The sequence below is a fragment of the Rousettus aegyptiacus genome, unplaced genomic scaffold (genome assembly GCF_014176215.1).
Source record: "Rousettus aegyptiacus isolate mRouAeg1 unplaced genomic scaffold, mRouAeg1.p scaffold_m13_p_13, whole genome shotgun sequence".
NCBI classification, from domain to species: domain Eukaryota; kingdom Metazoa; phylum Chordata; class Mammalia; order Chiroptera; family Pteropodidae; genus Rousettus; species Rousettus aegyptiacus.
Genome location: NW_023416288.1, coordinates 70,949,926 through 70,972,377, shown reverse-complemented (window position 1 = coordinate 70,972,377; position 22,452 = coordinate 70,949,926). Strand labels below are relative to the sequence as shown.

At 36.5% G+C, this 22,452-nt stretch overlaps 1 protein-coding gene across 2 annotated transcripts in view; it reads left to right on the top strand.

The window, feature by feature from the left end:
- The window catches only part of CFTR (CF transmembrane conductance regulator), a 150,655-nt gene extending 128,404 nt beyond the window's left edge, over positions 1–22,251 (top strand). For both annotated transcript variants that reach the window (XM_036230999.1, XM_036230998.1), the window contains exons 23-27: positions 747–902; positions 10,270–10,359; positions 18,418–18,590; positions 19,197–19,302; positions 20,559–22,251. In XM_036230999.1, coding sequence (XP_036086892.1) covers positions 747–902; positions 10,270–10,359; positions 18,418–18,590; positions 19,197–19,302; positions 20,559–20,759 — 726 coding nt within the window. In that variant the 3' untranslated portion in view covers positions 20,760–22,251. The remainder of the gene's footprint in view (positions 1–746; positions 903–10,269; positions 10,360–18,417; positions 18,591–19,196; positions 19,303–20,558) is intronic.
- Positions 22,252–22,452: the final 201 nt, after the last annotated feature.

Below are 22,452 nucleotides of genomic sequence, written 5' to 3'. Positions count from 1 at the left end.
ACCTGCTCTTCTCCTGCAATTCATGGAGTTCCCATGTCCCTACTACCCTCTCATGGTCTTTAGGTAACAACAGTAGTTTTTTCTTTTTCTTAATACCTTTTTTTTTCTTCCCCAAATCCTCTTCTTGTCCATCAGCATAGATATAAGAATTTGATTTTACAACTGTCCCAGTGCTTATTTGGAAGGAGCAGTAAGGTCCAGCTGGCCTTCTTTGGAAATGTTGAGTTCGCTGAACTTAGTCTGGTTTATTGTCATGCCTGAACTTGATGCTTGCTTAATTTATTAAGGACAATATCTAAGTGTTAGGACTTTTTCAGATTTATTAATTTTTGAACTTCTATTCATGTTCGGAACTAGATCAAGCTATTGTATCTGCTTCTGGCTTGAGCCCACCCTTAGAAATGATATGCATTAAGACACTGTGTCTTTGCTTTTCCTTGATACAAAATGAGTATTTTCAACCTTTTCGCCATTAATGAAGGTCAGTAATAAGTGAAGCCAGCATCAGGAGTCCAATTCCTTATAGCCAGTTTCTGTTCCGGGGTTCTTTTGCTCCAGATCAATATTGGTCAGAACTGGGGGTATACTAAAAGGTTGGAATAAGTGAAAATCTGCCCCTGGTGATGATTGAAAACAAACAAACAAACCCTAGTTCCATAAGGGTTTATTTTGAAGTATAATACCAGATTCCATTTAAGGCAGGGTATCTGTATGCCACAGGAGTAATTCTATCACTTATATTCTAGGTGGGCCTCTTGGGAAGAACTGGATCAGGGAAGAGTACTTTGTTATCAGCTTTTTTGAGACTACTGAACACCGAAGGAGAAATCCAAATAGATGGCGTGTCTTGGAATTCAATAACTTTGCAACAGTGGCGGAAAGCCTTTGGAGTGATACCACAGGTAAGCTGGAAAGACTTAGCTAGAAAAAAAGTGACAATACATTTTTACCCCCATTTGACACTTGTGCTCAGGAAAATATATTTATTTTATATTTCTGCCTTTTTTTTCATGCAGTGTAGTCTTTTCATAGAGAGAAAAACTATCTCTAGAAGTGTGGAAGTCTCTGACATCCAGTTATCGAAATATTAATGGTTTGATAGCCTTTCCCAGAAGACACAATGTGCAGTAAGAGCATGGGGCTTTTGTTTTTGTTAACTTTTTTTTTCCTACTTCAATGGTTTGAGCTCTAAGTTAGCAATCACAGCAGGTTGAGAATTGCTTTGCAAGATATAAAAGATGCTGCTGAAATAACAAATACTTGGAAACATGAGATAGTGGAATTGAAAATAAAAGTAATGATTGTTTTTTGTTCTTTGGATAAGAATGAACCATGTCAGATTAATCTGTAGCTATTTTTTTTTTTAATGTCAGTCTTTGACTTGTGTCACAAAGGATGTCTAGCCTCACTGCTTAGTATCATTCTGTGTTATTGTGCAAGAGAACTTTTTACATGTGAGAGAAATATCAACAGTTCCATTTTAAAATGATCTAAATGGAAACCAAGGATCGTTTTTACTGGGACGGATCTGAAAGGCATGTGCGGTATATACTAGTATTTGCTTTCATCTCTATGGATGTAGTTGGTTTTAATGGTCACTTTGCTCTCTTTGTTCTAATGGCACTGAATCCATTCCACTACCATGGTACTAACAATTCTCTACTTTTAACACAAAATTAAAATGCTAGGAGTGTCTCCAGGTAGATTGACTATAAATCTAACCTAAGAATAAAGCTTGTGTTATTTGATAGATTATCTTTGTGGAACATTTGCTTCTTTCAACTAATGAGGCAGTAAATATCGTAACTGTTAGACTGATGCGTTTAATTCATCTGTCTGGACTGTACCATGTTGCCAGTTGCTTAATCTTGGTTGAACCTTTGAAAAACTATTGTTTCTTCAGGAAAAAATAAAAGGGATTGTCAGATGATCTAAAGATAAACAGTGGGAATACAAGTATCCCGAGGTGATAGCATTAGGCAAGATAACAATGGTGAGGAACACAGAATAGAATCTGGTTGTCCTGGAAGCCTTGCTGTTCAGTTAACTCTAAGTCTTCACTAATTAAGCTTTTGTTTTCTTGTTATTATTATTCACAAAAACTGCCCATTAAATAAGTAAAACTCTAAAAATATAATTTAAATTTTGCTGAGAATCCTTTAATCAATTTTCCATGCGATAGAGAGTGGGTTTTTTTTGTTTATTTGTGTGCTTTTATTGTGTGTTCTATTTAGGGACATAAATGTGCAAGACCTAGGGGAAAACCCAGTGAGCCCAAGTTGTGAAAATTCTTTATCTTGCCTTTCTGCCAAAATGAATCTTCCAAACTTTAATTTTCTCTCTTCTATGGTTTTAACCTTTTTATAAACTAAACAATAAATACTTCGAGATATACCTTTAAAAATGCATGATCATGCTAATGGTAAAGCTTCTCATTGTACATGTTTATGGCCCTGGTTTCTGGGATTGTCTCCTAGTATCACAAGGATGTCTATAGACAGAATGTACTATTTCTTCTACAGTGACATCTTGAGAACATTAAGTGAATACCTGAGAAAGAGAGAATGAGGGCAAATTCCTTATAACCTTTTTAACATCCAAACCAAGAGATGCTTTTATTTTCTAAACTTTTCTTTGAAAGTTCGAATTACATGATTTTTTCCCTTTCCTGGAGTTTGATTTTAAAAAGAAAAAAAATAAGGAAAAAGGAATTTTAAAAACGCTAAAAGAACTATTTTTGTTAGCTTTTCTATTTTTTTCTTCCTTCCATCTTTCTGACCTTGCAGAGGTGTAGTTCCCTCCAAGATCTCTGACACTGAGACATCAGAGATCTCTGGGTCAATTAGTCACTTGTTCTCAGACACATGAAACAGGTACTTTGAACAAGAAATTTTCCCTTTCCCTCAGTGATCCCGAAACATCAGCTGTGGAATCACAAGGTGTCATTAGTTTTGGCAAGTTCTTGCAGTTTTTTTTTTTTTTTTCCCCCTGTTCTTCTCTCCTGTAGCTAGACTGGCCTGGAAAACAAGGTATTGTGTACATTTCAAGGTGAAGCCTTCTTTATTTTGTTCTACTTAACCTGTAAGCTCTAAGTACATGGAGAGGAGACAGTAAGGCCTAGGGTTGGAGCCCCATCAGCTTCTGCAATTTGAACACTGAGACTTAAAATTGCTCATTAGCCTTGAACCCAGAAAAATAATTTTGAAATTTATCTTTAAAGTTTTAATACAAGTTTGAAAGGCTGCAAGTTATTCTGTAGGAATGACTAGGCCTATTCTTGCAAGGAGACTTTATGATCTGAAACTAATCCATGTCCATGTGTGACTTCCACCACAGAGTTAGAACATCTTTTGCTGTGAGAGATATCAGATGGGGCCAAAACATTTGTCTGTAGCTCTCAACATTGGGAGTGTAGCAGCCCTCATTCAGTTTAACAATAATGAATAATTTAATCATTAGCTCTATATGCTTAAAATGACAAGTATAGATTCTATAGTTACATAAACAATTTTGAGGTCCTAATCCAACGTATGAGCTTCCAACAAGAAGCTCAAAATTACATTCATTGCTGTAAATCAGAGATCAAAGGAAGAAACGAAAACGATAAATATAGGTAATTAAGTGTAGTCATGGGTCAAGGCACAGGCTAGTCAGGGAGTGTCTGGGGAGATTATGGGAGAGGATCCAGCTCCCAGCCCTGTCGTCGCTGCTTCCCCGGAGTCACTGTCGCCTTCCTTCTTTTCTACTCTCATTGCTGTGTTTTTCTTCATTATCTTCTCATCTCTCCATTATATGTCGCACACAAATTAAGATTTTTAAAGCAACATTCCAATTTTGTAATTTTCCAAGTCAAAAACCTTTTTTGTGCACTCCTTCCTTCACCGAATAAGGTCTAGATTTTTCCATTTATGGTTTAGGTCCTGACAGTCAGGTCCCGACCCAACATTCAGATCCACCACTCTTAACATCTGGGCACTTTTAAGTTTCAGTTAAGCTGGCCTTACTGTTCCATAAAAGATGCCCCACTTTTCTCTCTCATTTCCTCTGTCTGAGACAATCTTCCTTCACCCTAGTCACTTTGTCATTACAAATGTTAAACTACCAGATGGCCGGCCCTTCCTTCCCCTGGTGAACCCTGACTCTGACCCCACCTCTGCACCTCCACGTCCCAGCCCCAGATGGGATCTAGAACTGTGTTAATAAATCTCTACTGGAACTTCTCTATGTCTTGTATGAAAATTACCTGTGTGTTCTTTAATGTCCACTCAGTGTTGTGAGCACTTTGCAGACATTCTAGTTAAGGACGCAGGATTTAAACACAAAATTATCATCAGTCAAAGAAGACTAGCAAAAATATATATATATATATATAATAGAAATACTAAATAAAACAGATTTACTTTTGTTGTTAATTATTCAATCTCTTATATAGCACAGAACAAAATAGTTTACATGGTAGAAATTCAGTATACATTTTTTTGTGCTAGGTCACTAAATGCCCGATCTCTTTTACAAAAGATTATGGTTCTACTAGTATCTGAGTTTTACTAGCTGTGTAATCTTAGGCAAGTTATTTCATTTCTCTGAGCCTTGGTTTCCTTGTCTTTAAAATGGGTATATTGGTAGTAACTCCATTAAGTTTCTGTGAAGATTAAGTAAGGTAATAAGTAAAAGTACTTAGTCTGCTCCCTGGGGTGTAATAAATACAATACATTCAGTTATGATGGTTTTATCATTTATAATTTCTTAAGAACAAAGAATCACGTCCCTTTCATCTTTGTATTGAATTGGAGGTATATTTTGTAGAAATGAACAAATGAATGCGAACATTTTCACAAACGAAGTGATAATGTGGGCCATGAAGGATCGTAAAGTTTGTAAGTTTTAGCAAGGTTCTAGGCAGGGAGTTGTGGACAGAATATTCCAGCATTCCAGGCAGATATATTATGAACAAATACAGAGATAGGAGCTAGAAAAAGTTGGGGAGCAAAAGACAGAGGAAGCCATGTGTTAGGAAGCATTAGGAGAAAGAGGGAAAGACTTGACAAGTACTGAAATGGCCCAGTGAGGAGGAATGGGTTGACTCTTTTGAACTAGGAAGGGATGATGAAAGAGTGACATAAAAGTATCCTGCTGCTGGCAGCATGTGGACAATGGACATCATGTAGGCAGAATCCAGAGCAGAGAAATGGCCTAAGAAACCCTCTATCCGTACCGCGGTAAGAGCAATGAGAAGGACAATGGGGTAGTGTGCCAAATTCAAGGGAGAAGAGAAAAATAGCTGGTATAGATATTAGTGCAATACGACCTTAGTATTCTCATCCTAAAAATGTGACATCTTTGATAATTTGGTCAGACCTAGAAAACATTTTTTTACGCTGTCGCTGAAAAAATGTATACTATAAAGTTGTTATATAAAAAGTTGAGAAATATTAAACGACTTTACAGGAAACAGTAATTTGAATATCTTACATGTAATCATTACATATAAATAAGTAGTATGTACATTACCCTTACAAAATTATCTTCTATTTGTTATAAACCTTAAATATTTTTAACTAACGGATATTTTATTCACCTTGTTCTTATTAATAGATGGTCTTAAAAGCAAAGCAACATTTATTTTTAAACATTCAACTTTACATTCTCGATTTGTTCAAATTGGACAGATCTCTATTGTACAGATTCAACTTATAATAAAATTTTTTAGACATTTCCAAAAGGCAAGATCATAGTCCTTACAATGCTTAACAGCTTTTGGACCACATTTTAATAGAATGGCACATATGTATATATATTTCCCTTCTGAGCCCAAACAAAAAAGCACTGTATTCTTATGGATAGGAATCATTTTTCCCATTCATTTAATTTATTCTATGTTTGGTTGCCACAAAATCCAGATTGCTTTTTTGTTTTTCATCTGATACGCAAGGCTAAAAAGCATACTGCCCATCACAGCGACATGTGACCATCTTTGAGCACTCCATATAGGTCTTGCTGTCTTCACTGACCTGAGGAGTCAGCTTCAGGAAAGAGACTAGTCAGGCAATGAACAATGATGCTTTATGCTTCCTTGAATCCTAAGAATTACTCTTTATACCATACATACATGACATTAAATAAATATCAAATATTCGCACATCCTAATTTTCCTATTGGTGAACAGTTTCTTAAAAGAGAGATAGAAGGTCATTGTGATTTATAGTTTTAGGTCTGTTTTTTGCTGTGCAATCAATCTGAGTGTGTCACCTTGGCCAAGCTATGTAACTTCTCAAGGCCTTGGCTGTTTCATTTGTAAGCCAGGGCAAAGGACATAGGTGACCTCCAAGGATCTCTCAGCTTTAGAGATGAGTTTGTGAAAACTTCAAACAGTTTAGAAAACAGGACTAAGACACTTGCTGGCACCCCTGGAAGCAAGCGAGTGCCAGATACTATTTGTAAGACAGAGATGGAATGTTTGATTAATTGTATGAAATTGAATTCTAACTGACCCAGTTTATTTAGTTATTTTTTTAAAAAAAATTAAAATTAAACCTTTATGTTAATGTTAGACAATAAACTGTAAACAAAAGACCTACAGAATTTCTAAATGGTATCAAATTCACTACATCTAAAACTTTTGAACGTCTAATTTTAACAGTTTTCTTCCTTCATAATTTTGAATATATATCCATTTAAAATAAAATTAGTTAATATATGATATATTGGTATACATTTAATAAATATTATGTATAAATTATTAGACTATTAGAAAAAGTTAGACATACCATTTCCCAAGCAATTATATAGAGAGATCAAAGTTTAAATGAGTTAGTATTATTCCTTTAAAGACTATGGGTTGTAGTAGCTATTCTTATAGAAAGAAGTAAAATAATTGTGCTGAACTCTATGATATTTTTATATTTTTCTTTTCACATCAGCCCATTTACATTAATTAAGGAAACATTTGTTGAGCATATACTATGTACAAAGCCTTTGTGTTAATGAGTACATAGGAAAGTTATGATGTAGAAGAAGAATGAATGTTATAAAAATGCTCACAAATTTATATATTATTTCAATATTCATTATAAGCTATGAAAGTTAAGTCCAGGTATTATGAGACCACATATAAAGAGTCTTTATTTGATTTTGAGGATTTGAAAGATGACAATTATAGGGAGTGACATCTAATTTGAAACTTGAAGGATGTAGTTGGCCTTGGGAACATCATAGGGAATGAGAGTCTTAGTAAGGGAGAAAAGAATGTGTGAAGAAACTGAGGGAAAAAAGGAAAGCCATGTGACCAGAAGAAAAAAGAGAGAGGCGTGAAGAAGGGCATTAAATGAGTCAGAAGCAGAAGATGCTAAATCATGTAGGATCTGTAGACCATCAAGGATTTTACGTTTTGCCCTGAATGCAGTGGAAAGCCACTGAAGGTTTTTTAAAAGGTTAATGACATGATCCAGTTTATACTCGAAGTGACTACTTTGGTTGCTAAATGAGAGTAGACTGGAAGGGACGCAAGAATGAAAGAAAAGAAGTCAACTAGAAAGTTCTTACAGTATTCCAGAGAAAGACATTGATGGCTTTAACAATGCGGTAGCATTAGAAATAAAGAAATAAATGGGTTTGAGATATATTTTGGGAAAATAATCCATGGGACTAATGATTGATTCTGTGTTTGTGAGGATCAGGGAGAAAGATAAGTTGTGGATGACTCTCAAGTTTCTGCGTTGAGGCGATGAAGGAGCCATATATCAAAATGGAAAGCCTTGAGGTAGAGTAGATGTGAGAAAAAGGTGGCATTTCTCCACTTTACAATGAGAACACTGAGACTCAAAGAGGTTGGGTTCTTGTTCATAGGTGTGTCTACTAGGCCTGAGCTGCATCACTATACCATCTTTGCAAGCCACATTACCTTTAATAAACTCTGTGTCTGTTTTGATGTTATGATACCTTTGGCCTCTACCGCAGTCCTCCAGAATAATGACACTATTCCATTGCGCTGAGGTAAATATTTCTTTTGTTCATTTTATTGGATATGTAAGTCTTCTTGAAACTTACAAAGACACTGTAGCCCATATAGAATCCTTCAACTCAGGTCCTGCATGGAAAGAGGAAGCTAACCTCTCCATCAATAGTGCAGGAACTGAGCTGTGGCCATGGGATAGATAGCAGTGCTTTAAACAAGAGCATGTTACTGAGCACTGATGGGCTCTTTATGGACCCACAGGGTTGATCCTGCCCAAGCTTTAATGTTTCCTGAGCTCCAGATCAGAGAAGAAACTTGGTCCACACAGGACTTGAAGCATTTTGCTATGGTGATGGGGAGCACAGATTTGAAAACAAACACCTTTGGGTTCTATTAGCTAAGTGACCTTGCGAAAGTCATTTAACTTCTCCCAGCTATGATTTCTTCATGCGCAACCTATTTCATTAGGTTGATATGAAGATGAAGAGATGTAAAAGCCTTACCTGGCACATGATAAGCCTGTCATAAACCAGAGCTCTGTGTTCCAGCTGAGATAACTTTTCTGAAGCACATAATACGTTATCTGATACTTGATAATGCCTCACAGTTGTCCATTTCTGTCCTTCTCAATAATGCTAGAAATCTTTGATTCAATGAAAAACAATGTAAAAAATAGTAAATGGCAAAATTCCATTGGCAAGTCTTCGAACTTTAGATACTAAATAAGTCCAATTATTTAAATAATGAATTAACTCAAGTTCTCAGAACCACTTCCTGTTTAATTCTCTTTAGTTTATCAGAATTCCCTGATAATGCCCTTTGTCTGCTCTCTAACTTATTTGGACATTACTTTCATTTACTTGGAAACTTGGAGGAGCATGTATGAATATACCCATCTACATCTTATGAACTTAAGAGTCATCTACTTATCACTTATATCTACAAAAGCAATGTAGGCACCTCTTAAGATAGTTTTGATGCAGGTTGAGTAAGATCAGCCTAAGGCTTCTTGTTGCCCTCTCCAGAGAGTTCCTGAGATATTTGGCAACAACTTTGTTCTTTAAGCCATAAATTAATGCCCTGGGGAAGGAGGTCTTTAATGTGACCCTTGAACTTGGTTGCCATGGTGAGGACACTGTCATTATGCCCGAGAGGCACAGACACCCGTTAATCTGAGGCGGATTTGCTTTGCACGTTTCCTTACAGATCTGAAGGGACTTGAGCATTGTTTCTTAGTCTGAGGCAATTTGTGAAAATTAGTCTTAAAGAAATTCAGTTCTTCTCCTTACTGGATGTTACTAACCAAAAACTAAGAAAAAAAAATATTCTGAACATTAACATCAAAAATATGTTTCAGTTCATCCATAGGCACAAAGAGAGAACTAAATATTATTATCATTACATCAGCATTTCTCAGTGAGATAGGGATTTTTTAAAAAAACATTTTTTAATCATATAGGTTGACCTTAGTAGACTGTGATGTGACAAGTAGAGTGTCTCAGGGTGATAGCTGCTCTGTGCTCTTTGAAGGGGATTAGATTGTCATTGTGTTACCTTAGCAGGATCAATCTCATCTGCCTCTGTTCCCTCTATAACATGCATTCAGTTAAACAAATATTTGATTTCCATTCTTTCACTGATTTCCAAGTCATGGCCCTCCTCTGTGAGTGTCCAGTTTTGGAAGTATAGGTATTCCTTGGTTTATAGATGAGATGAACATGTGTCTTTAAAGAAGTGTCTTAAATTTAAACAATTTCAAAGTCCCATAGGAAGCTGAGTTTATAAAAGAAATCCAAGGAAAAGACATGAATGAAGTAGAAATTTGTTCTAACAATTGTGATTCATAATCTTATAATTTTTAACTATTTAATTTTTAGGAATAAAAAAATGTAATTTGCCACAACTTACAATGATCTTAATTTCTTTATCCTAAGGATATTGGAATTTGAAACATATTCACAATATGTTTCAATTTGTATTTTTTTAAAATAATACAAAGCACAAACAGAGACTCATGGACATGGACAGTGGACTAGCGGTCACCACAAGAGAGGGGAAAATTTTTTTTAAAATAATAAAAAATAAAACGTTAAAAATAAATAAATACTAAAATAATTAAAATAAAATAAATAAATACAAAGCAAATAGAATAAAATTTTCAAAATTTAAGAAAACAAAATGGTAAGTACATAGGTAGGTGTTACATTATTTTAAAATGTTTTTTTCTGCTTGAAATATTTTACAATAAAATAGAAGAAAAATAAAAAATATGTTTAGTTTATTCATATTTTTCTATTTTTCTTCTGTTGCTATAGAAAGTATTCATCTTTTCTGGAACATTTAGAAAAAACTTGGATCCCTACGAACAGTGGAATGACCAAGAAATATGGAAAGTCGCAGAAGAGGTAAGAATGCTAACTGAAATATTTTTTAAAAAGTACACATACAAGTGGTTGGCATAGCTGAGATACTTTTACATAACTTAGTGCATGCGTAAGTGTGTGTGTGTGTGTGTGTGTGTGTGTGTGTGTGTGTACAACTTTAAAACGGAGCACTCTAACACACCTGGAGCACCCAGCACTTTGGACTAGATCTCCCCCTATCCTCAGTGTTTAGTCATCAACTATCAGGCCCCAGAGATAACATTACTTTGGCCCTCTTCTCTATCAATGTGCATCAAAGAGACATGAACCAGGAGAGACTCGTGTACCGCACCTGCACCAGGATTATTCCTGATACAAAGAACCTCCTTCTGTACTTTCTCATCTACTCCCTGTCAGGGTTCTGAAGTTTCTCCAGCAAAAAGAGGAGGCTTTGCTTTGATATGATGTACTCTGGGAAGCATGAGTTTAGCACAGAGGGATGATGATCATTCTAGAGCACCTGCAGATGACTACTGTCTTCACCAGGAGTCAACTGCCTTTAGGGAATGTGGTGGCTGCAAGTGCTTCTAGGCACAATGTCACATGACTTAGATGTGGCACAGTCCATTCCTTGAAGTCATAGGACACTCTGTAGTACATATATTGATTTAAACAAAATCGAAATTCCTAAACAACATTCTTTACTCAATAGGTGATTTATTATAATTGAAGGCATTATACAGAGGAATTTGGGGGAGGGGAGAGTACTAGAGTGAAATTCTTGGTTTCCTTAACAGAACACTGTAGTTATAAACTGACAAGTCTTAAAATATAGACATTATATTAAAGAAAGGGAGAACATAAATCATCCTATTTCATTAACTTAAGGTTTAAGTCCAAAGCTTTGGATGGTGACAGACTACAACTGTGGCACCTAAGAAAGTTGCGATTCAAAAGTCTCCTTAAAGAACAGCATTATCCCACAATTTCCTGCATTTTGGGTCCTTGCCATAGCCCAGTTCTGTTTATTCCAAATGTTTTTTCCTTTTCTGCCTCCCTCAGAGCAGATCTTGCCAGGAGCTTTGAAATGCCTGTGAGTGTTAAACACCTACCTATCGAGCGCCCAGCCTTAACATGCCCGTAATAAAATGCACTCAGATTAATTATTCTCAGTATCAAAGTTTCCTTATTACCCAACAAGCAGAGGTTTTAAAGAAAACATTAACCAAATTGCAAGCGACACATTTTAAGACCTTTGATGTGACTTCAGAGAATGAACTATAGGAACACGATGTGATGGGAGAGAAACTTGGGAAGGAAGATAGTAGACTTTATAAAATAAAATCTGCACACATTTCCAGTCACAATAAAAAGTACAGGAAAATCAAGATAATAGAAACAGCTAACATTTTAGAAGACATTGTTAAGATTTTAAATATCAATATAATACAGAATTTCACCTATTTAGATTTTTATTTGACCAAATGTATTTAGGTATATCTTCTTACTGATCTTCTTTTTAATAATTTGCTATGAATAAATGGAGATGTTGATGCTGTCTGTACATTCATATTATGTGCTTTGAACAGCAGCAATATGTTTTTGTTGCTGAGGCCTCAAAATAGCATACAAACAGATAAGCAACTGCTGAGAGAAGCAGAAAAGGCATTGGTTAAAAAGTGATAGGGCTGAGCTTTGGTTCTAAATGAGTGAACATATAACATATCTAAACAGGAATATTTGGGGAGCATTTCAGTTTCTAAACTGGACAGGATACTGGGACAGAAGGTGTAAACCAAAATATCATGGGGCAAACTAGGATATATGTCATCTCATTGGGTCATCTCTGTGACCTTGATGTAACTTGTGTCTCTAGAGGAAAATAAACAGAGTAATGGCCGGTAGCCAGACTCCTGAATCTTATTCCAACAGTACCTCCTTCATAATTCTCCTTTGCCCCAAATGAAATCAAAAGTACTTGCAATGACAACACCAGGTCATGGAACACTTTACTCCTAGCTTGGATCTAGACCCAAACTCTAGTGTGAAACCTTGTCCTTACTTATCTGGACGAGATCATGTGAAGCCATGAGTATCATGCCCAGTTACTAGCTCTAAGGTTTGAAAGCAAAACTAACCCAACAGCTCCCTGTTTCTTTGTGCCCTAGGTCCCCACCTTCATCTTGGTGCTGTGTGAGCTGAGATGGTCTAATTTCCCCATCCCCAAACAACTCAGGGCCAGATAGCTTCTCCCTAGGAGCACCGACTTTACCAGCTATATAGACCAAGAGAATCTCAAAAGAGACTGAATCCCAAGGGTGAAAAAAGACCCCTAGCATTGTGGCCCAATAAGTTAGTAACACCGTTGTAACTTTTGGGGCTTATACATATAATGGGCCCATCCTGGTAAAAAAAAAAAAAAAAAAAAAAAAAAAAAAGGCTTTATTCTAAAGCAAATAGTAGATGATAAGTACATGTTAGCTATTTAATCATGTTTCCATTCTTGACTCTTAATTTATCCACTTGTCTCCACATATTCAAGTCCTGTCAAGGCTGTCTCCGACAAATATCAGAATATATTCACGTGCTTTCATCTCCATCTGACACCACTATAATTCTCATGTGGATTTTTGAAAGAGTCTCCTGGCTGGTTTCCCTGTCGTTGGCTCCCTGCAGTTCACTCGGCTCTTTGCAGGGCTGGTGATCGTTCTAAACCCTGCATGTGATCTCTTGTTTCTCCCCTTCCTATGACTCCTTATTGCACTTTGAACAAAGTCCACTAGGTCCTTTGTGATTTGTTCTTCGCCTGCCTCTCTAAACTCAGGCTCCAACCTTCCCCACTTAACCATAATTCAGGATTGTATTGGATTTCTTTGGTTTCTCTAAGACAACGAGAGTCCTCTGTTGTCCAGAAGCTTTTTCACATGCTCTTCTCCGTACCTGGGAAACCCTGCCAACCCCTCACTGCCTGCTCCCACTCATCATTCAGGCCTCTCCTTACACATCGCTTCTTTCCAGAAATCTGCCATAATGCTCCAAGTCTGAGAGAGGAGCCCCTCTTAGGTGTACCCCATTCCTCTTTCCCTTTCACAGCATTCTTCACACAGAATTTACACAGACGTTTACCTTTTAACTTGTCCGTGTCTGCTACCAGCTTGTAGGTTCCTTGAGGGCAGGGATGATTTCTATTCACTGAGATATTTCCAGTGCATAGAATGGTGTTCAGTAAATATTAATTGATTGAATGAATAAATGAAAGTTAATTCATTTATTTAAATGGATAAAGGGTTTGTGTGTGATATATTGTGAAAATAGCTTTGTGGTTAATACACAACAGATGTTACCATTAACAGTGAAGATACTGCATCTTCAGAAGACTCAGGGCCTGGGCTGAGGTCATTTGTGGATGCAGGACCAGCTGTACCCCTTGACTTTTGGTTCAAAGGGTTTCACCACAGCGACCTGCCTCAGTGTTATCCATAATCTAAGCAGCAGGTCTGTTGGTTTTAGAATAAAGCCTTTTTTTTTTCTTTCTGGTAATTGCTGGCTTTTTAGATTACTTATAAAATATTTTCCTCCCTTACACATTGATAGTCAGGTAAATTATTTTAGAGATCTAGCTATGTAGCAGAAATAGTGGCCTTTTAAGTTGAAAATTTGGCCTAGAGAACCTGTAGAGTAGCAAAATGAGAGTGTAAAGGAATTGAGAGTGTCTGTGTTTATAACTACCTGCCAATGGACTATTCAATCCAATCACAATTTGCTTTTCTGGGGTGGGGGGTGGTGCGTGTGTGTGTGTGTGTGTGTGTGTGTGTGTGTGTGTGTGTTTCCTTGTCACAAGAGCAAACTCTTTTGCTCCACAATAACATTCCAGAGTACAGCAATAGCAAAAGTCAACATTTTGAAGAAAAGGCCCAGTCCTCTACAGACTTAAATATTTTTTAGTTTGATACGTCATAAAACAAAATTTCTTCTTTCTAAATAGCAGTTTGCAAAGTACGTATTATTTATTAGTCAGTGGTGTAAAACTGGCATTCTTTTTTCTCCACAAATTGTTGATGCTTTTATTTATTGTTAATGCTAAGTTAGAATAAAAATAATTAGGAATGTTCAGATTCCAGTAATTTTTAATTCACCTTAGTTTGGACAGAGCTAAGCTAAAGTTTGTTTTTATTTTTAATCTATTTAAAAATGAATTATGACAGTAATATAGATAACATTATATTGGGAATATATGTGTGTATATATTTTTATTTAAAGGATTGTGCCACTAAAGATTACTAAATTAGGTGATCTTTATAGCAGTTTCCATATGTCTTTTTTTCTATAGCATTTATCTCTTGGAACAGTAATTTCCCACTTATTATTTTTCTCCTCATCTGGACTACAAGTTCTTTCAAGGCAGGGCCTAGGGTTATTCATCTTTGAATCCCAAGGTTTGCCATAGTTCCTAGAATTTAATCAATTTTTGCTAAGTCTAGAAAGAAATGCATAACTGAGCAGTCTTTTACATCCAAACAATCAGTTAGCTAATTTAATCTATTATCACCATATAGAGTAGGCAACAATAACTTTATATCTTTTTAAAAACAATTACTAGTCTATCTTGCTTCTCATTTTCTCTCCAAAGCCTATCACAATATATGGCATAAAGGAATTAAATAAATTTGTTAAATATTCATTGATTTCAAAATTTAAAGTTTTACTAACTTTCTCTAGTGAATATGATCTTAAAGTATTTTTACTATACTTAATAGTGAGTAGAACAGTGAGATAGAAATGTTGCAAAATATACCCTAGATTTGTCTGTCTGACTGTCATTTTAAAAAATTTTGTTCTCTAAACATTGACAGTGATAAATATTTAAGTACTTATTTACTTATAGTAAAGAAATAGTTTCATTTGGGGAAAACACATACTTTGCTCAGTTCTTTATCGCAGAGCAGTGCAAAGTATAACACAGTGAAATGTCTTTCCTACTTGGGCCTTGGGAATTAGTGTACGATTGGTGTGAATCTGAAGGGGGAATACATGCTACTGCATTATTACCAAAATCTCAACCTGTTACTAGGAGTGCGATATAAATTAATAGTATTGTAGCATTTTCTGCTAACTTACCTCCCTAGGCCACTTATAAAGGTAAAATCTTAAGAACTCTTATTGTCATACCAGGGTAGTGTTTCAATGACCAGACTCATGTCCTTGGGATTTCCCAGGCTCCAGCAATAGTATCGTAATAGTTACCAGAGATTAGGTGCTTGTCATGTGTCACACTTCTATAAATTGTCTTATTTAATCCTCATTGCAAGCCTTTGAAGTCTATGCAAATCTTTCCCCATTTTTTTCCAGTGAGGTAAATAAGACTTAAAGCAACAAACTTGACGTCATTGGCAAACGAGTGATGGAGTGCAGATTCAAAGCCACCCCTGTTTGGTTTCAGAGAGCTAGTCTTTGATCAGTACAGTGCTTTACTTTTTTATTGAAGTGTAATTGACATATATACTGACCATTAAACTAGTTTGAAGTGTACGACATAGTAATTTGATAATCATATATGTGACAAAATAATCACCACAATAAGTCTAGTTAAAATCCATCTAATCTGTACTTTTTTTGATGGTTAATTTGATTTAAAAAATCCTCAAATACTCCTGATCGATCTGAAATAAAATACTGAAATACCTATCAATGGTAAAGAACATCTAATTTTATACTGTACTTTTAGGGGATTTTGTAGTCTTAAAGATGAGGAAATAGACAAATGAACACTTGTCTTAGATCACATTCTATATTGGCAGAGTTAAAGCCAGCACTCATTCATTTATCATTTGTCATTCTTCCTTAGGTTGGGATTCGTTTGTCATTCATCTGAACTGTGTTTATTTTGTTTGGCCGGGATCCTAGGAACTCAGTACATATTTGTTGAACAAATGAGTTTAAGCTGACAATGTGTCCAATATTAGCCCTGGGAACACAGAGCTTAAAAGCACATGTCTTTACCCTCAAGAAACTAACAGTCTAACAGGGGGAAACTTGCACAAATAGCAGCGTGCCTAGGGGCCTGACTGCCCTAACGGATGATCAGAGGTATTCGGAAGGGTATGTCAAGGTGTGTAGGGAACTGCAAGCTATTTGGTGCTACTAGAAGTAAAAATGGGCAGGACATGATTCTGGAGACCTTAAATGTCACATGAGAGAGCTCATGAAGAGAATTTAGAAATTTTATTCTGTCAGTATGAGATTTAAAACAGAGAAATAGGTGGTCTAACCTGTATTTTAGAAGGATCCCTGGGGTGTTTGGGTGGTGAATTGGCAAATTGACAACTTAGGATTTATAGTTTGGTGCCTAAGAAATAATCATGGCCTGGCTTACAGTTGCTAAAATGGGGTTAGCAAAGAGGAGAAGGATTTAAGAAATATTTGGAAGACGTCTGGGGCTGGAGATAAAGATCTGAAAAATCATTAGCTTGCCTGTGGTAATCAATACCCTAAGAGTGAATGAGATCTGAGGAGAATTTAGAAAGCTGGGAGTGAAGAAGACTAATAATATTCAAGAGACAGGGAGAGGGAGAGTTGCCCATGCATGATAATAGGAAGAAATCGTCAAAGATTTGGTGGTTTCTCATACGCTGAGGCATAGATGTTTGAAGAAGGAAAACATGTTCTGAGGCATGAGGCAGTGAGGACAACAGACGCACACTAGTATTTTGTGATTTCTAGATGACAGAGGGGCTAGATATTGAATAACAGCTAAAGGAGAACCTGGAGGCAAGTGAGGTTTTATTTCTGTTTTAAGATAGGAGAAACTATAGCAGCAAGTTCACAGATTGAAGCCAATAAAAAATCAAAAAGTTGAAGACAGAAAGAATTCCCCACCCAGTGTCTTTATTCACATTCCCAGCTACTTGCATCTGAAAGTAGTTTTATGTTTGAGTCTTCTGGAATACAAAAGAGTAATCCTCCTGGCTAATTAGTATGTTCGCATTCCCTACCATCACAGGGAGATAGCTGTAGTACATAGCGAGATTGCTTTAATGAGAACCCAGCCAAGGAAAGGAGTGCCTTCTGCAGTATGTATCACAGGCACACAGTTAATGCCTGCTGAACATGGTGATGCAGGCCATCTCTGAATCCATCACTGAACTCATGAACTTTCTTAAGCCATTATCTCATTCTGCCTGTATTACAGTTAGTATTAACATCTAACCTCTCCATACTAAATCCCAGACTTCCTAAGGGCAGAAGACAAGATCATCTATATATCTTTTTAGCTCCCCAACACAGCAATAAGTAAACTAATTCACATTATAAGAGCTAAGACTTCAGTCATTTTTGTCTTATTTTGAAAAAATGGGTTATTATATCTTGTTGGCATTTCAACCTTTTTTTTCTCCTATCTACCTTAAGAAAACAAGCCATTGACTCTAAGACAACTCTTATATTCTGCCTCAGTATCTAAACACTTTTAAATCTCCTGGTAATATGCCACTATTTTAACTCCAGGATTTTTATTTCATAGTTTCATCAATTTCTTAAAATCAGTTTTTATGAAGGAAAGGGATGAGTAGCAACTTGCCATATGTAGCTTTTAAAAGCTCCCCTTGATTCTTTTATGATACTCTTCATGCTTTATTACGACAGTAGAGGATGGAAGGTAGCAAAAAAGGTCATGATAGTGTAAATGACTGTATTTCTCTACGTATTTTCTTATCTAGCATGTGTTCAATTGTCTTGGAATTAATGTGTGCATCTTTATATGCCCTGATCCTTGCAGGGGTCATGTGCCATTTATCATTTCTTCAGTCCTTATTGGAATACTGGGCACATATTAGGATGTCATGGAAAATTTTCTGAATGAATGAAGCACAGAGCTGAAATAAGTCTTAGACGCATCCTTTAGAGCTGCCAAGATTATACATAGCCTTTGTTCAATCAAATCCAAATAAATAGTGATAGAGGGATGGAATATTTAAACCATTCAAACTCCTTTGTGTCTTTTTAGATTGCTAACATCTTGAGTGTTTATAACCTCGTGGTATCTGAACTACCCTTTCTAAGCACAGCGTTCCCCTCCTCCCCCCCTTTTTTTTTTCCCTGCAGGTTGGACTCAGATCTGTGATAGAGCAATTTCCTGGGAAGCTTGATTTTGTCCTTGTGGATGGGGGTTTTGTCCTAAGCCATGGCCACAAGCAGCTGATGTGCTTGGCCAGATCTGTTCTCAGTAAGGCAAAAATCTTACTGCTCGATGAGCCCAGTGCTCATTTGGATCCAATGTGAGTTTCAGAAGTCTTGCTATTTAATAGCACAGCGGGAGTAGAATCATTGAGGCCTATTTCATGCTGACATAGATTCCCATTAGACTGTAGTGTCTGCAAGTGGGGAAACCCCCTTTAGATATGAAATAAGTGCCCAGTGGAAAAGTCACCATGTGATGAATACAAATCCTTATTTCATAGTATAAGAGCCCTATGTTCTCTTCTGAGTATAATTTTGGAATTTTGTACAAACTCCCCCTTGTCAACACATAATGAATTATTTAACACATAGGCATACTCTGATCCTTATGATTTTCCTTTCTATTTCATTTATATGATTGGAAATATTTATAGCACAAAAGGACTATTAGTGATTCTACATAATGAAAAAAATTGTTCCTCTGTATAATTTTTTTCAAATATATGTCCTATTTATTGATGGAAATTTAGAATCTACCCCATGATTGGGAAGCTAATGTGGCTGATTCCATATCACCATTATGTTAAAAGTAGGTAAAGAAAGATTAGTAATTTAAAGAACTAATCTGATAGGACAATAGTTATATTATGAAAAATAAAGGCAGGTTATTGATGTTATGTTATATGTGGTATTTTCTTTTCTAGAACATATCAAATCTTTCGAAGAACTCTAAAACAAGCATTCGCTGATTGCACAGTGATCCTCAGTGAGCACAGGATAGAAGCAATGTTGGAATGTCAGCGATTTTTGGTGAGCATTTATAATTTACTTAAGATCTAATTTCTCCTATAATTCTTGATAATAACGTCTTATGCCATAGGTCCTACAAATCACAGCAATATATACATTTTTCCTTAAAACGTGCCATACAGCCATCCAGCTATACTCAGGATAGCTGCACAATTTTCTCACTTTGATCTGAGCTATAAAGTGAGGTTGGAATTCAGTAAATCTAAAATAGCAGCATATCACTGTTACATTAATAAATTAGAACATCTATACTTTTTGAATCCTTATTTGGGGATCAAGTCATAAAGAAGACTAAGTCCTGATGCTTTTAATAACTAAATTTCCTTTGGATGAGGTCCAGGGCAGACCTGGATTGTCTTGCAATCTCATGTATGGTTTTAATGTGATAGTTGAAAAGCTCATTTCTTTTATTCTAGTCCTTGTTTGAAGCTCAGGTGAGTGCCTCTCCCAACCACCTTCTCATTGTGCTTTCAGAACTGTCACAGATTCTTTCAAGTGATGTTTACAAATTCCCTTGGGTTTAGTCACAAGGAAGTTCAGAGGATGATGTATCACGTCATTTCTGTTAAGGCTTTTGAGGTTCCTAGAGGCAAATGCTTTCCTTACTGAAGGATGGTTATTAACATTATTATTACTGAGCTTCAGGTGACAAATTAAGGGGCCAGCTCATAACCCCTTATCCTGCTGTGGTCAGGTTCAGGAGATTGGGTGAAGCCTTACTATCCTCTGGCCTTGGGTTTGCTCAATTTGAACATGTGAAGGAGGCATGTTAAACTCAGGCATTCCCAACCAGTGTGGAATTGTTAAGCTTCAGTCCCCTGCTGAATTCATTCAATTCTTTTTCATGCTGTAGACTTACACTCACTTTTAAGGTAATATATAAGGGATCTAACAAAAATCATTCTGGTTTACAAAGCATCCTTAGTTCTTTTAAAGTTCTCTGAAGAAGCACATTGCTCAGTATCATCCTAATTAAAAAAAAAAAACAGAAAGAAAGAAAGAAAAGAAAAGAAATCTTCCAGCTGCTAAGTAGAAAGTTACAGCTAATTTCACACATGGTAAAAGCTCTGTAAAGCAAGAGGACAAGAGGACTCAGCAGGGAACTGAGGTATCCCTGCCTGTTCAGACTGCAAGCATTTGGACACTGTTTTCCTTTTTGGCTTTTTTCTTCTTCTGAGCATATGCCAGTTTCTGTCCTTGCTCTGGTCCATCCACCTGCCTTCCTCTCAAGATCTCACTAATGGCCACTTCCCTAGGTCATAGAGGAGAACAAAGTGCGGCAGTATGATTCCATCCAGAAGCTGCTGAGCGAGAAGAGCGTGTTCCAGCAGGCCATCAGCCCCTTGGACCGGTCGAAGCTGTTCCCCCACCGGAACTCAAGCAAACACAAGTCTCAATCCAAAATCACTGCTCTGAAGGAGGAGACAGAAGAAGAGGTACAGGACACCAGGCTTTAGAGAACAGAATGAATGGCTGCACAGACATTCATTCTCGGAGTTGGAGGAGAAAACAGTTTCTGCCTCAGAAAACAAGGATAAATAATATTATTTTTAAAAAAGGAGGCATTTTGGTAAGAGGAATTAAGGATGTTCACAGAAGTCTGGATAAACGGCTTCCTGGCAAGGGTCAAATTGTGTGAAAGGTACTTCGAATCCTTGAAGATTTACCACTTGCGTTTGTAAGCCAGACTTTCCTGAAAACTTTTTCCCTTTGATAGTCATTGGAAAGGTGGCTGTTAACGTCAGCGAGCTTAATTGTTCAATTTATTGCTTTGTGAAATTTGCTAATTTGGATTATCAGAGAAGAAATGTAATCATGCTACTTAGCGATATGATTAAGTATTGGTAACTGGAAACTTTAGTTTTGTTATTTTTTTTTTCTCCACTCTCTCCAAGATATTTAAAAACACAACTACATTGTATATTGAGCATTCAGACTGTCCTGGTTCCAAGCAAGTATTAGAATACTGTGTGATTCACATGACAACCTGTCAAAGTAGGTACCATGCAATATCTAGGTGTCAGTCAGGACTGAGAACTTCCTAGTCCTGAGAATCAGGGTTAGTACCACTCAGCTCTACCAAAAATCCAAATAATTCAGATACTCAGAATACATCCCATATCTGGGAAAAGGGCTGTTACAGTCTTGTAGAGAAGACAGGATTGCTCCCTTGATGTGTAAGTTGACATGCCGTTCCCCAGCCATCAGAAAGTAATAAGCTCATAAGACCTCTGACATGAAGAAAGGCTGGAAAAAATGCTTTAATGCAAATTGGTACTGGAAAACTCTTACCACAGGAGCTCCAGGTAGAAAGTGCATAGGCAGATAGGCCTTGGGCGCTGCAGGTGACGTACATGACATCTGACGGTCTGGGTGTGCGTGGGGTGATAGTGCTTTCAGGCTAGCGATGTGCACGTCATACTATATATACTTACTTAGTGGGAGAGAGAATGGGAGACACACTGAAGAGTCAATCACAAATTAGTTTTATATGCTTCTGTTTTATAATTTTGTGATGCAAATGAAATTTTCTCTAGGAAATATTTATTTTAATAATGTTTCAAACTCATATACAAATGACTGTATTTTAAGAATGATTATGTCATGAATTATATTTGTATAACTTTTTTTTATATTGGAAATATTGACTTTTAATGACACTAGCTATTTTTATGACATATCGTGTTAAAACTGGGGGGGGGGGCAGGAATTAGGGTGATATTGGCCAGGGGCTATGAATTACCTTGATGGTATAGAGGGAAGCATTCGGGCTGACACAGATGTTGCATAGACCTGCATGATTCCTGGCCAGCACACAGGTTCCCTCTTAGATGCAGTTCTAAAAAAAATAGTACCACAAAATCTGACCACCCTTACTAAGGACTGCTGCCTCTCCAACTCCAAACTAACCCAAAAGATTATATTCTATTTATTACTGTAAAAAAAAGATCATGGGTCAATAAAATCCACATATTTGTGTAAAACTTAGCTGTTTTCAGATGTGTTCATTAGTCGTGTCTCATTGATTTCTTACCTCAGTTTCTAACGATCATGAAACACACACCATGAGCCCTACCTTTAGATACAGCTTCTCAGAAACCCACACAAATTACAACATTCTTAAAAAATTATTTCTTTTTTTTTAAATTG